Source organism: Phasianus colchicus, chromosome 4, assembly GCF_987193195.1.
Source record: "Phasianus colchicus chromosome 4, bPhaCol1.hap1.1, whole genome shotgun sequence".
NCBI classification, from domain to species: Eukaryota; Metazoa; Chordata; class Aves; order Galliformes; family Phasianidae; genus Phasianus; species Phasianus colchicus.
In genome coordinates, this window is record NC_143439.1 from 63,280,507 (window position 1) to 63,296,321 (window position 15,815).

At 38.1% G+C, this 15,815-nt stretch overlaps 1 protein-coding gene across 2 annotated transcripts in view; it reads right to left on the minus strand.

Annotated features, from left to right (window-relative positions):
• Window positions 1-1,097: 1,097 nt before the first annotated feature.
• The window catches only part of HGFAC (HGF activator), a 40,213-nt gene continuing 25,495 nt past the window's right edge, over window positions 1,098-15,815 (minus strand). The window contains exons 6-12 of one of the 2 annotated variants that reach the window (XM_090139716.1): window positions 11,952-12,126; window positions 9,742-9,827; window positions 8,827-9,067; window positions 6,312-6,451; window positions 4,049-4,189; window positions 2,909-3,057; window positions 1,098-1,718 (exon numbers count right to left, since the gene is read on the minus strand). In XM_090139716.1, the coding sequence (XP_089995842.1) occupies window positions 1,548-1,718; window positions 2,909-3,057; window positions 4,049-4,189; window positions 6,312-6,451; window positions 8,827-9,067; window positions 9,742-9,827; window positions 11,952-12,126 (1,103 nt within the window). In that variant the 3' untranslated portion in view covers window positions 1,098-1,547. The remainder of the gene's footprint in view (window positions 1,719-2,908; window positions 3,058-4,048; window positions 4,190-6,311; window positions 6,452-8,826; window positions 9,068-9,741; window positions 9,828-11,951; window positions 12,127-15,815) is intronic. The other variant, XM_031588723.2, reaches the window with a different exon arrangement.

The window sequence follows — 15,815 nt, forward strand, 5'->3', positions numbered from 1 at the left end:
GCAGATGGGGCCTCACAAGAGCTGAGTAAGGGGGACAATCACCTCCCTGTCCTGCTGGCCAACCCTTTTGTAATGCAGCCCAGAACACAGTTGGCCTTCCAGGCTGCAAGCACACACTGCTGGCTCATGTCCAGCTTCTCATCCACCAGGACCCCCAAGTCCTTCTCCACATGGCTGATCTCAAGGAGATCTTCCACCAGTTTATATAAACACCTGGGGTTGCCCCAACCCAAGTGCAGCACCCAGCACTTGGCCTTATTGAACCTCAGTAGTTTCACATGGGCCCAACTTCTCCAGCCTGTCCAGGTCCCTCTGGATGGCTTTCCTTTCCTCCAGTGTACTGACTGCACTGCTCAGCTTGGTATCATCTGTAAGCTTGCTGAGGGTGCACTCGATGCCATCATCTGTGTCATTGATGAAGACGTTGAAGAGCACTGGTCCCATGACCAACCCCTGAGCAACACCGCTTGTGACCGGCCTCCAGTCTGACACAGAACCATTGATCACAGCCCTTTGGCTGCAACCAGCCAGCCAGTTCCTAATCCATTAAACAGTCCATCCTTCAAATCCACACCCCTCCAATTTAGACAGAAGGATGTGGTAAAGGACCGTGTCATTCACCACGACTAAGAAATCCACAGGGACACTGGCAGCATTATAAAACAAAACCCTCCTTTTTCTGTATTATCTAAACGGTTAAATAACTTGTTATTACAAAATCTCAGTCATCTTCAAAACACTGCCAAATTTAAGAAAGGCTTGGACATTTTCCATCCAAGGTAAAATATTTGCACTGCTATCCTCAGGGTGAGGAGCAGCTGAGGGTCTGCAACAGGCCCTACTCTGTTGAACAATATTATCTACCAACTTCAACATTTTTTCAGCAATAAGCTTTGTGCTTTCAGAAGGTGTTAGATTAACTTTGCTGGAAAATTGCACACCAAATTCAGCAGAGCAAGCACATTTCTATTTTTTATCACAACATAAAAATATGCTTACATGTTTTGAATCAAACCCTAAATCCTCTGTTTTCTTCCCAGAAGTAGTTTACTGTAGTTAGCTGAGGATCCTCTATTACTCTGCTGACATCTTTCAGCCTGAACTTTAAAGAAATTACTTCTGAAGGAATGATAATTTTCTTTTTGGTGTTCATCCTTTTTATTTTGTTAACACGTGAAAATACAAGGTCATCATTGTTGCAGGCTGTTTTAGGGGATGACAACTCCACCAGAAACTTTTAAATACTTATTTTCATGTAATCCACCAAAAGATAAACAGTTGTAGATGTCGGTACACTTAGTCTTGACATGTTAGTTTTATTAAGACAAATAAAGACAGTCTCACATGTTGAGCTATCCACAGCCCTAAAACTGCAGCTCAGAGTTACTGATATCAGAAGGATGAGGACTATTTTCAGTGGTCTGGTTTGGAATTTCTAAGAATTACCACAATAATTTTCATACTAGCTTATAATAAAATATTTATGCCACTTTAATGAAACCGAAAGGCTCCTGGACTCTACTTGAAATGATATCATAGTTGAAAGTTCAACTAGTTTTTCGAGGGGCCATTCTCTCATTAATCCAATTTACATAGTTTGTTACTTTTGTATATACTCCAGGCTTGTTGACTCTGCCACAGCCATCTCCCCAGCTGATGACTCCATAAAGGTAAGAGATCTCGTTATTCTCACAAGCCAGAGGTCCACCAGAATCTCCCTGTGTTAAAAGTGAGGAAAGATTATTTAATTTTCCAGAAAATCATTGGAAAAAAACAGTTTAAATATAAGTAGAAATAAATTTTTTCCTGTTTTAAAAAGAAAATTATTTTCAGAACAAAGTTGGAAGGAAAATTGTGTTTGCCTTTATAAGATCTCAGTGATAAATGAAGTCTTGCACCTGAAATTAACTTTCTCAGAACCTTGCTTATGACTGCACATCTCATCTCAGTGACTGTAACTTTGGTATCAATGCACTGCTGTTTCTCAGTCTATGCAGCTCTCTTCAGACCATTTGTTTTTGTTTTTTTCAGCCCTCACTTTCTTCTTTCTCTTTGAACATGTTAATGATCTCTACAGCAGTTCCAGCACATGGTATACATGATATTCTTTGCTTTACAGACTGTCATTGCCAAGTATCAGCTATGTGCTGCCTGTTGCCAAAAATTATTCTAATAGAGCATAACCCCATCAAAATGAATTGAAGATAAAATCTGAAGGTTTATCTAAGAAATAAGCTGAACCTTAGTTTCACACGTCTCATCTGTCACTCCATACCCTTTATTCAGTGGCCAGGGTGTGACATAACTCAAAAAGAGACAAAATATAGTAAGAATTTGAAGCTCTTCCATTAAGAAATGGAAGTCATGAAACTTTTTCTAATGGACTGTTACCCTACACCATTAAAACCCATCCATTGTAATAACCTGAAATCTTTTTTCCTCCAAATCCACCACTGTTCCCCACCTTCTACACAGGTATTCTTATTTCCTCTTATTGAGAGGCAGCAGCTTGACGTTTGGTTTATCTGCCAGCTGGCCAGCAAGTCCCTGCCATCACAGTACCATCTCACTCAGCCAGCAGCTCAGGCAGCTTTCCTCTATTGTGTAGCCCCTGGCTTTTATGAAGTTAAGAGAAATATAACACTCTGAAGGGTAGTGGTGGTGGTTGTTGTTGGGTTGTTTTTGTTTGTGGGGTTTTTTTTGCTCCTTTGTAAAATTTAATTGACATTAACAGGTTTAAAAAAAATAACATAGGAATAAATAGTGCAGTCACATAAATGCATCTTTTTTTTTTTTTTTGAAACTTTCTTTTCTTTAGGATGACTGTAATGTCAAAAGTAAGCACTGTAACATTTCTTCTAATTATACACATTTATATTCTTTGTCTGGAGATGACTCACAACATTACCTGACAAGCATCAGATTTGCTGTCAAAGTAGCCAGCACAGAACATATTTTCACTGATTTCTGTTCCATAAATTTCAGGGCTTCTGCACTTCTCCTCAGGAATAATTGGAATCATTGATTCTTGCAGTACATCTGAATAACCAGTTATATCTTTAAAAAAATCCCAGAGAGGAAAAAAATAATTTTTACAAAATGCAAATAGCATAACATGGAAACTCAACACAAGATAGGTACAACATATAAACAAACTTAATTCATGTCATGATCTCTTCAAAAGATAGCAATTGTTCTTAGTGATCAGATCGTTCCCTAATTCTGCAGACAGAGTCTGTGTCCACTAGAATTGCAGTATTTCATGCCCAAGCATCAATTCACTTCGGGTTTTCTCCTTTCCCAGGGACCTGGGAACACTTTGTTAGCACTCTTGTCGTTTCCTCTTTCCTGATGTGATTTTAAATCATAAATTTATTAAAGGCTGTAGAAAATCTTTTTGTCTTTAAATCACGCAGTTGTACTCATAACTGAGTTTCTAATGAATGTGAGGAGGCCAGATCCCCCCCATCCTTCACCTATCTATATAGATCTCTGCTATCTCCTCACCAAGGCAGCAAGGCTATATCTCACAATCCTGAAATTCCTCGTCTCAAAGGATGAGAAAAAAATGAAGCATTTCCTTCTTGCTTTTCTTAAACTGAATGTAAGCACTTCCTAGCCCAAAGCCCCTCCAGCCTTTTCCAGTAAATATTTCCAAGGTTTTCTGCATGGTGAAGCTAAAGATTGCCTTCATCACCAGTAAACAGACTGTGTTTGGTTTGCAGTCTTCAGTATTTACCTTGTGAAACCCGGATAGAAATCACTTAACAGTTCCTGGCACCTACAGCTAAGCTACTTGCTCCAGGCTACACTCACTCCCCTGAGTCCTTGTTCATGTGAACCACTCACTGAATTTCAAGGACTATAAGAAAGGCTTGGGATGACGATTTCAGATCTAAATGATATACAAATCTAAAGGTAGGTAATCCCATCAGAAGTCCCTTGGAAAATATTTTGCAAGATTACCAGCTGTGCAACATATCCTTGAGCATTTTGCTTAGTTTTCATCAGTGTTCTCCACAGATACCACCTCTGCCATTTCACTTACTCTCATGCTTGTGTCCCCATCCAGAAATCTGACATTTGAACTGATCAGGGAAAACGGTGTTAATTTCTGGCAGGCAGATGGGCTGAACAAACTGGGACTTGACGGCGCAACGTTGGCCGTTCTTCTTCAGTTTAATCAAGGCTGCAGAATAGAAAATACAGTAGGAATAAAGTGTCTGTTCCCTTTTTTTGATAGGATTGGCAGCAGTGGGTCTCAGATACAACTTTAATTATCCCCTAAGCCTCTCTTAATTAAGATATTTCAATCAAAGACAGACAGACTCATCTCAACAGCACCTGATTTCACATTAAATTGAGTGCTGAAATATTCACCTATTCCTCTTGTGGGAATATTTATTTTATGCTGCACTCACTGAGCAGATTTTTCTTCACTGCTTTTGTAGAGAAGGGGAAAGACAGAAAATACATGTCTCCTCCCACCCTAAAGTTAAATAACAGTGACATATCCACGACTTTCAGCTGAAATAAGTGGGATGTGCAAGCGCTTGCTGATTCTGAAAGTCTGGCCACCTGCCTAATTCCATTTTGATTTTTAAAAAATTAATTACTGCTGATGTATTTCATGTTCTTTGTTATCACTGAGTTCAGCAAAATTCAAATTTTGGAAAACTAAGGACTAGAAAATTAGGCTATTTCAAAACCAAGCTTCTGAAAGCTGCTGAGAATTACACAGCCTACACAACTTTTTCTCTCCCCTCATGAGGCTGAAAACAGCATAAATATGAAGCTGTGCAGCACTGTGAGTTCAACAGTGAAAGTGGAATGCCAAAAGTAGCAGAAACTTTGCTTTTCCTGTAGCAAATCTTTCATGATGATCCATAAGCTGAGGTTATGTTTGGTGTAACAAGGGCAGTGTACTGGGTTTGAGCACACCATCGAAGAGAATAGAGTTGAGGTACTGTGGCTATACCTATTAAAACTTCATATCACAGCTTTCAGAAGCTGCAAGTTTTCTGAACACAGCAGTGTGGAAAGCAAGAGATCCCACTGGATAATCTCATTTCTCTACAGACTACTACTTTTGGCTTTTGTGGAATACATAACAGTATCTCACAGGCCAAGAAGCCCACAAAGATTGCTCCAATATTAAGCAGCTTGCCTTCCTCACCTTCCTCTTCTACCCCACCAATTCTGCCTGTTTCTAAATCGCCCATACTTTCCATCAAACATTCATGTGGTAGGTTGTTTACTTATAAAATGCATTTTCAGCACCAAATAAATCCGCTGCTGCATCAGCAGATTTCACTGGTAAGGCAGAATATGCCCACAAAACTTTCCCCCAAGTTTCTGCCTGCTTGTTTGTTTGCAGTGGGGCACATCTTAGGAACTCCATCTCCAGATGAGTCTAAATTTGGACACTGCATACATAATGCATGCCAAATTTAAGAGTAATCCAAAAAGTTTGGAGATCCCAAAGTGTAAACTGTGATTTACACCAGGATATTTCAGAGCAGAGCAATGCCTCACAACAAGTTCATTTCTTGCTATACTCTGACAGAGTTCCCACCAACACAGAATCTAAATGCTTTTTCCTACACAGTGGAAAATATTCACCAACTGGGAGCAAAAAAGCCAGTACATTCCTGACCTAAGTTATCCCTGATGCCAGACTATTAAATAGTTTCATAGACAAAGTGCTCACACAGCTTCATGCCCCAGGGAGATATGCCAACTTCCATAAAAGCAGACTAGAAAGTAAGAAGCAAGTTTCTCTTCCATTGTCATTCTGACTAATATTATAAGGTCAATCAGAAGGGCATTTAACTTTTGACTGTTAAGACAGCTGATTTTTAAATTTCTCTCCTTAGTGTAAAGAATGATTCTTAGTAACATCGATTTTTCAGAGCAGATAGGGCTATTATATTCATCTAGTCAGATGCTCTATACAATACAGACAATAAAATTTTACCAAGTAATTCCTGCATCAAGCCCACAGTTTCTGGTTTGGTTGAAAAAAATGCGTAATCACATGAAGACTTGAAGTGATGATGAATCTGCCATACATCAAGGTAAATTGCTCCGAAGGCTAATTACCATAATTATTTAAAATTTGCAATTTATTTCTTATCTGAATTTGTCTAGCTTTCAGATGCTCTTATTTCCTTGATAGAGATAAGAACCCTCTGTTCTTAAAAGCCTCTCTTAATGTCTATTATTTTTCCCCTAAGAAAGCAGTTTTCAACACATCAGCTAAACCTGGAAGTCAGCTAAACAGGAAATCAAACTGCAAGAAAAATACTCACCAATATCATGTTCAGTAGGGCTGAACACTGAATACTGAGGATATAAGATGTATTTCTCTATTTCAAATGTTTGTGTTACATCAGTCGTTCTATTAAAGAAGTGCTGACCAAGAACAACTTTAATAGAGGATTTTTGAGGACTGTAATACAAAAGAGAGAACAAACAATTCTGTATTTAGAAACCCAAATGAAAACCAGTTTCCAATGGCCATGTGCACCATGAACTGCTAATGAATTCAGATCCCCAGCATGCCCATTATTCACCCTCTCATAATGCCTTGACCTGTCTCCCAGTCTTCTACTGCAGGCTAGGAGAAAGCTGACTAAAGTTATAGCGAGTTCCATGCTCTGTGGGCCATTGTTAACCTAGTTAAAGACTGTTCCTTCTTGACAGAATCACACCCACAAAATCACCAAATCATTGGGTTAAAAGAGATCTAGTACTAAAGATCATCTAGTTCCAATCCCCAGCCATGGGCAGGGACATTTCCTACTAGATAAAGTTGCCCCAGGCCTCATCCAACCTGGCCTTGAATAGTTCCAGAGATGGGACATCAGCAGCTCTGCTGGGCAGCCCATACCAGTGCTGGTATTGAAGAATTTCTTTTGAATATCTAATCTTTTATTTAAAAACCATTACCCCTTGTCTTATCACTACACTCCTTGATAAAGAGTAAAGAGTCCCCTCTCCAGCTGTCCTGTAAGCCCTTTGTAGGTTCTGGGTGGACACTATGAGGTCTCTCTGGATCCAGACTCTCCTCCAGTGTGAACAATCCCAGTTCAGCCTGTCCTCATAAGAGAAGACAGGGAGTTGGGAAGAAAGGGAAACATGGGAATAATCAGGAAGAGTTTGGAAAGACAGTAACTTCTCTAGCTTTGAAAGCAATAGAATTAAAACTTCATTCTTGCTTTAAAACCAACTTGATTTGCACTCACCTAAGTCTACAATCAATTGAGCTACCGAGCGCCCTTTACATGGAAGAGATCAGATGTTTAGTTATCCAGTCTAGGAGCAGAAAAACCTATCATGCATCATGCACAGATCCAGAGTGGTCAGTACCATTACAAAGTTTCCCCAGCTGTGATCCTGTGCATCACTGGCGGCTGTCAGATATCAGAGTGAATTCTGCTCTGATACTGAGCACAAAGCAATAATAAACAGCAGTGTACTCACTGGAGAGAGATTCTGACTAATTGAAGCACAGAGAATAGGCAGCTACCCTGCAACAATTACTATGTGCATAGTTAACAGACCTTAAAGTTTACTTTTTTTTGAAGCTGGAAAGCAAGAAAAAAAAAATATATATATATATATATTTTTTTTTTTCTTGCTATATATATTTTCTTCAATCAATATGTAAGGCCAGGATTTTCTCAACACCCCTGTGGAAGTAAACTAATCCCTTTGAAAATCAGATTTTGAGAACGTGAAACAGAGTGGAAGCTCATTTCCCAGGATAGTATTTTTAAAAAGATTTTAAAAGGACTAAATAGTTTCATTGTGACATACAGATGATTCATTGAGGAGAAGAAATAAAAAGGGAGAGGCTGCAGAACAGGAAAAGAAAAAAATCTACCAAGTTAGCTCCACAAGGATCTATTGTCGCCTAGTGGAAAGCAGTTGAAATTGTGGCTAACTTAGAAGTACTAAACATACAGAACAGTGCAAATTACAATGCAGTAATTATGGAAAATCTGTATGTAACAAACCACCAGCTGGAAGTGGGTGGAAATGTCCTGAATAGCTGCCAAAGTTAGTAGCTATTTCACAACATTTGAAAAACAAATGCGTTGTGGCTCGAGCTCCAAATGCTTCAGTACAGCATTCACAACAGTATTATTAGGTCTACAAGCTATCAGTGTGTGCATTCTGGCACGAGGTTTTCTGTTTCTCTTGGCTCCTTTATCATGCAAAGGAACAATTTGTATGAAATGATGTAATATTTTTACCATCTACATGATCAAACTGAAATCAGAAAAAGCATTCAGCATTTGTGGAAAATTAAGTATTTAGAATAAAGTAAGGGCATCCTATTGACAATCATTTCCCTGGTGACCTGCAGCTGGAGGCCAAAAAAAAAATTTTTTTTTAAATCACTGCTTGACTCTTTCAGCTTTTCTGAACAAAAACAGCAGTGAACATAGTCATCTCTGTTACACCTCAAAGCAGGCATACGCTTGCAAAAAGGTAGCTGAGAAAAGAAACACAACTCCCTGCAGATACCTGCACATGCAAGCTCTCATTCCATGTCCTGCCATCCTGACACCAAACACAACCTTACTCCTCTTGTTGGCCCATTTAGCATCTTTGAGTCTCCTTAAGTAAAACTGGACTCTATGCTACTTGCCAGTTCATGTGCTGCACTCACATTACCAGCAACTCCATTTGAAAAACTCGTCATTTTGTAATCTCATCTTCCTTCTTGCTTGTTTCAATTCAGGTTTGTTGTGACTCACAAGAACACGGTGCCAGAGAGCAGGGGACCTACTCTCACACCTATGGCTGTGAGTTTACCTGTTAGCAAAGCAGTGTGCTGCTGACACAACCCAGCAAGTTTGAATAAGAGTTCCAGCACAGAAACTCTCTCCAATATATATAGCTGCTGTCCAGGGATGAGATCCAGGCAAAGATGAAGATCCTCCAACAATCCTAGGTCTCACAAAACTTCTTTTTTTGTGCCTTCTCCCACATGGCCTTTTGGGAACTGCAAACATGTCAATATCTTCTGGAACTGGTGGCCTCCTTTCCCTGCTTGCTAAGATATAAAGGGAAATGGCATCAGACTGCAGATCATGTGTTTCTAAGGAACACGTCATCATGTTTGGATTCTGGACTCAGCTTGGCCATTGCAGCAGCAAGGACTAGTATGCTTGTATTTGTGTCATCAATCAAATGTACTGGAACCATAAATGGAGAATAGAAGGACCACGTGATTGACTTTTCAAATTAAAGCTCTATTCTAAAGGTCAGCTTTAATATAAACAACAGTTTAATATTAATTTAGAGGAGGAACACTATCTTTAGTTTTCAGACTTACTGTGTCATACGACTCCAGTCCTCTATTTGCTCACAGGGGGCCACTCATCTCCTGAGCCTGCTTCACAATGTCTTAAAAAGCATTATTTATTTCTCATGCCTTTCATGCTTCAGCAGAAATTCTATTCATATTGGAATGACTGTAGTGGAAAGCAGTAGTATGACACTGCTGATATACAATATTGCATGACAAAAATTACCAGTCATATCACAACTCCATATAAATAAAAGCAAAATAAGCTTGTTGCCACTTGATTTACTGTGAACACTAAAACATACAGTATTCCTGGGAACAGTAGAACATTCAAAATGATACAGTGAAAGCTTTTTCTAGTGTCAATAAATCTTTCTTCATTAATTCATAGGATGGATTTTAAGAGTTCTTTTACATACCACAAGTTGTAATGTTACAGTAATCCCAAGACAAACTGTTGTCCTTCATGATGTAACACCATGGCTTCTCATCTTCGTCTGGATTTCTAATGAATTCATGGGAGAATAAATTAAACGCATTAACCATACTGTTATCCCAGGCTTCCCAGATGTTTTCTGTTTTTTCCTATTGCACCATGCAGAAGTGAAGACTGATAGGATTGTTAGGTTTAGAGCCATCTAAGAAAGCATTGAAGAAACTGCTAATATCTAAATGGGCAAGTAACTTCTCAGTAGGGATCCTTATGCTAAAAGCTAGCAGAAAAAAAAAAAAAATGAAGCTCATTAGGACTTAAAATGCAGAAACATGACTAAACATCTGTAGAATTTTCCTGCAAGTATTCAGATGTATGAGCATGTTCACTCGGTTTAAACAGTGCTTCAACAGATATCAGCTGAGCTATTTTCAGGACTGCGTCCCATGGGAGAGATTCCTCTGTTAGATTATTTTTTTTTAAGTGAGGAAATTCCACCACAGGTAGATTCACAGAAAATCCATACCAAGAATAGATAGCAAAAACTAATTTGAGGTACTCAAGTCCATATTCCCTGGAGACAGTCTGAGGAAATGATAGACTACTTCAAGAAAATATTACATTCCTCAAAAGGCAATATCAGAATCAGTTTAGTCTTTTATTACTCTGATATTAGACGACTTTGGTGTTGATCCCATTTGGATTTCTCCACGGTACAGCAGAATTGCCTTTATTTGTGCTGCACAAGTAACCCAAAATTTGACCAGTTTAGTCCTCCGAGAGTATAAAACTTTGAAGAGTCAGAAAGATCTTGAGTAGGCCAATAAAAATAGACAAGATAATTCAGGACTTTGGATAAACAGTAATTCTAATTTCAGTTGGATTTATCAAAAGTATTATCTGTTATTTTAAGATTCTTCATCTTTTTTTTTTTTTTAAATCTGACTGCTATTCAAAAAAGATTAATGCACTTTCAAATTTTCAGAACTGAAGAAGCAACACAGGTTGAGTCATATTCCACCAACAATGTTTCTAAATTAGACTATTTGAAGAAGAAGATATCTGAAAGATTATATAGTGCAGCAGAGATATCCCCAGAAATTATAACAAGCTGACAAAAAAGTGAAAAGCTTTTTTCTCAGCTTTACAGAACATCAGCTCCTATACCATTTTATTATTTGCATTTGAAATCTGCAAGTGAATACTGTGCTTGAATGATGCAAATTGAAGGGATCAGGATTTATCAAAGCTCAAAATACATGCCCAATAAATTGCCATGGTGTACTGGGACACCATACGTTTCATACTTAAGTGTTTGAATCCATACCAAGCCTTTGAAAGCAAGCCAACTTGGATTTGTTGGGGGGAAAAGGGGGAATAGTAATAGTTTGTTTTTGATAGAGAAGAAGAGCTGTTTTGAGCATGCATGCGTGCTTCTTATCAACAAACAACTTCACAGTAGTTCATGGAGAAGTATCTAAAATTTTCGGCTTTAGGATGGCCTCACTAGAAACATTTATTCTATTTATGGATATCCTTTGACCTCATGAAGAACTCAGAGACAAGGGGAACATAAAGTGACAGGAGAAAGCCATAAAAAATTTCCATTAAAACTGAACGCAAAACTTGAGCAGAAACGTATTTTATCATACATGTGATTTGATCAGAGTTGAAATGCCAACATTATATTTCACAGCCATTTTTCTTTGAAAAAAATTTGACATCCCAGCTCAGTATTACTGAAACACAGTGGCTTTGATTTTTTCCACTTCTAAAAGATTTTCTTTTATATAAAAAATTCCACAATATATAATTTGAAATAAATGCATTACACACATTAAGTGGTTAACATCTTTCTCCTTTTGGATAGTCATTTTTGAGTTTTTTTTTTTTTTTTTTTTTTTTTTTGTTTTGTTTTTTAAGGTCTCATTCAAAAAACCTAGAAAAAAAAGGATCAGGATTTTCCAGTGTTAGATTGTACCTAAGCTTCTTGTCAGAACCACATGTTGATCCATACAACCTACCAGATCTTGTCTTCTAGAAACTTTTACTACCTGTGTCAGGCCGCTAAGCCAGTCCAGATTTTCCAAGGCTGCTTTGATATTCCTGCCCCTTCTCCCCTTCTCACTTCCAAATCTGCTCCCACAAAATATCCAGACACCTCTTGTTTTATAATCACAGGGCAAACTTCCTCACCTGCAGTAAGAGAAGGGCCCCAAGCCTAACTGTACTGCTTTCTCAACGCTGTCAACATGAAGCTCCCGGTAGAGTAAGTCGGAATTCCACGGCAAGCAGCTATGTCCAGAAATGGTCGTCTTGGCTGTACCTCTGTACTCCGTGCCATTGCCACGGTAGCAGTGATGACTAGGAACTGTAGAGGAGATGATTTTGTACTAATTATCTCTTAAATACTTGTTTTGCAGCTGAGGTGATGAGAGGCAGTGGACCCAACCCTGTAGTGCCTTCTACCTTTCAAAATAGTTTGTGTTTTTTTCAAATGAGGACTTTCGAGCTTTAAAAACCAGTTAAAACTTCTAAAACAGCCTCGTTTTGCATGTGAATAAAAAACTATTACACAGGCAGAGAATTAGACCTAACATTTTTGTTGCATACGGAGGATTTTAGTCAGCAATCTACAGCAAAGTCAACAATATGGCTGAGAATAAACTTGTCTCATTTTAGAAACACCTGGGCTCATCAATGGAGACTCCCATTTTAGTCAATTAAGAGAGACAGGCATTGCTAGCATCAAACTGATCTAGCCCATTTGAGATGACCTTTTTCAAGATGAAAATGAATCTCGACATGTACTCTTGACTATGTTGACTGAATTTCATTTGACAATAAAGTCAGCAAGCTCAGAAGGCTGCCTGTGTTGTAAACGAGTGAAAACAATCCTGTCCTGCCAGCGAGTGCTTAAAAGAAGTGATTTTGGAAAATACTTCTCTTTATGGCCTCATACATATCCATATAGATATACTTACCTTACCCTGATGTATGTGTATATATACATAAATACATATTGCAAACATCAGTTTTTCAAAAATGAAACAAGTAGGTTGAATTTTCATATTCAAACTCCATTTCTTTGCCACCTGCACACAGGATATTTCTTCAGATAGGTCTGACATACCCAGCTGCCAAGGTCTATCAACTAACACATACCAGTGTTCTGGATGAAAAGCATATGGAGATGCATTTCTATACAAATAGCTATAGTGAGCAGAAAGTCTACACCTCAAAACATGGCTCAGAGTACTGCAAAGGAAATACAAAACCATCTAATGTACAAAGAGGATTAATCGTGACCAAGCCTTAGAGGGTTTCTTATCCCAGCCACGCCGGTATGACTTATTCTTGACATCTGCAAGACTGGTGGAATCTTCTGAACTTATAAACAAACTGAAATATATAGCATCGTGGTATTGCTTGAGTGTTGAAAAACATACTGTGAGGATAATCAATCACAGCACACAACGTGGACGGCCATTATCAAATATCTGTTATTTTGACATAACCTGGTGACACGTGAACCACAGAGTACAAGCAGCACTGAAATGATGAACTGCAACAGGGAACTCCTGATGTCAATTATCCTTACAAGTCATCAGTACAGCAACAGCCCTCAAAACCACAAGCAAGCATATGGCATAAATATGGCAGCTGGAGGTCAAGAAGTTTGATGTAAGAATTTAATATGAGTTAGCAGAGAAATATGTAGTTTGCAAAATCGGCTTTCTATCTTGGCCTGGCAGACACACCAGAGATAGACTGCAACTCCTCCTCCCTACCACTCCTTAAATCAAAGAACTTTTATTTCCAATAACTGAGAATATTACATTAAATCAGATAAATATTTTAACAACCATTATCTCGGATCTCACAGAATAGATTTTGTTTTCCATTTGTATTGCTAGCAATAGCAACCATTTCTTGGCAACCCTGCCATTTATTTTCTGGACAAGATGCAAGTTAAGCTGCTTTGTTTGCCTGAAACTGTCATGAAAATGCCACTATCTTGCTGCATACAAAATTCTTTCACTTATCTAGTGAAATGCCAGGTGCTGTTTTTATTTGTAGTGTATTCATTAGATTCAGAAATGATTTAGAGTTGCCTGCTTTTATGAGGATGAAACAAGATTCTGTTTCGCTGCAGAGCTATGGCCACATTCTGCAACACTGATGGTTTGGACATCTTGCAGATGGTGTTTACAAGTTGTGCTCAACCTTGTCAAGCTAAAAATCCAATGCACCTCTGTTTTTGTATATCTGCAAGTCATCGCTAAAGCTGCTAAAAGATTATAATTAGAAGAATTTGGCCCCTTTCTAAATCATCATCATTTTCTTCTCCAAGAAGTTTGCATTACATATTGCACTTGTTGCAAGGAACAGTATTATCTCTTAATCTGTTTTTTGTTTTTGTTTTCTAAGAGGTATTTTTGGCACAAGAGTAAATTAACTTAATCTCACATTTTGTGGAGGAACATCTGAGTTAACACAGTTGTTTCCTCACTTTAGTGGCTTGTATTACTACTGTGGCACCCTCATCACAGCTATTACAGAGCATCTCATGAAGAATATTAGGCCAGCAAGAAATATATCCAAAATCTAATACATTTTTTCCTCTATAATTCAGAGAAAACAACTCTCAAAAAATAATCTCAGGAACTACAGCAGGCCTACAGATCTTTTTCTTCTTCTTTTTTTTTTTTCCCTTTTTCTTTTTCCCTTTAACCATTGGAGCACTGAAAAATCTCCTTTTCCTCTCTCACAAGCAGCGTGTAGGTGGTCTGCTTCCAGCACTTCTTAATGGATTGCTCTGACTGGCAATTGTTCACTCTGAATTCTTTATGGTTTCCTCAACTCCTCATAACTCTGAAACACGTTATTTTCTTATGTGGAAGAAAGAAACTGAGGGTCTAACATATATATTTTTCTTGTTGATTCACTTCCTGCGGTACTGCCAATTAACATTAGACTAGAAATGGCCTGAAGCTTCGGATGAAAGTTTGCTTCAATGAAAGCATGGATCTTACTTATGCTGCAGACCTCTGTCACCACTGTTTGTTTCTTTTCTGAAAATCATTGACATTTGAAAACAATTTCCAGTTCTGTTTTATTCTGAAAATCCAAGAGATGCAAAGAAGTCACTTAAAACATTCACGTTGTGTTCTGATGGCATATTTTATCAGCATGTCAACCAATTCTTTTCCTTTAAGTTTTCCAGTAAAAAGCAGTTTCAGGTCTTAAAATTAAAAGCAACCTGAAATAGCATTTATTCAACAAGTTCTAATTGGTAACTTCCTGAAAATATTTTAGAAGGCTTTTTTGTCAACAGATCTTGCTTCAGGCTCTTAGTTACATACCTGAATATTTCTATGTTTCTTTTGGAAGCCTTTCTGTAGAAAATGATGCAGCTTACAGATGTTTTCCCCAAATATCTCTTCAGAAATTTCCCTAATGTCTTAGAGATTCACCTGTATTTTCTTTTCAGATTTTGCCTATGCTGTTACATTCTGTTAGTATTCTTTTCTCTGATGGCCCTAACCATTTTATTCACTAATGCTTTTTTTATTTTTTATTCCTGACAAACCCATAAGGCTTTTATTAAATACAATATTAGATGAGTTTCTTTCTTTGTACTGCTCTGTATTAGCTTGTGACAGAAAGGGAGAGTGGTGAGAGGAAAAGAACTCTCTGCTTGAACTTGCTCTTCAAGATGCCTTCCTCAGTGTCTCAATTATCAGTTATCCAGATCGCAAAGATCTTCAGAAAATTAGAACCAAAAATTAACCTTGGTGGAATTAAGAGACCATCTTATATCCAGTGCCTTCCTGGAGTATATGCCCACTTCTGTTTCAGTGCAAAATATATCTTCTGTGCAGTCAGAACAAGCTCTTCAGCTCTCAATAGATAGCAGATTGTTCACATGAGAGAGTACTGTACCTATCCGAAGCTTTCTAATGTGTCTATCACTTTATATTTCAGTTTCACATTTCATCTATTAGCAACAAAGATAAATACAAATGAACAATGAAGTTTTATGTCTCTGCATGCGTC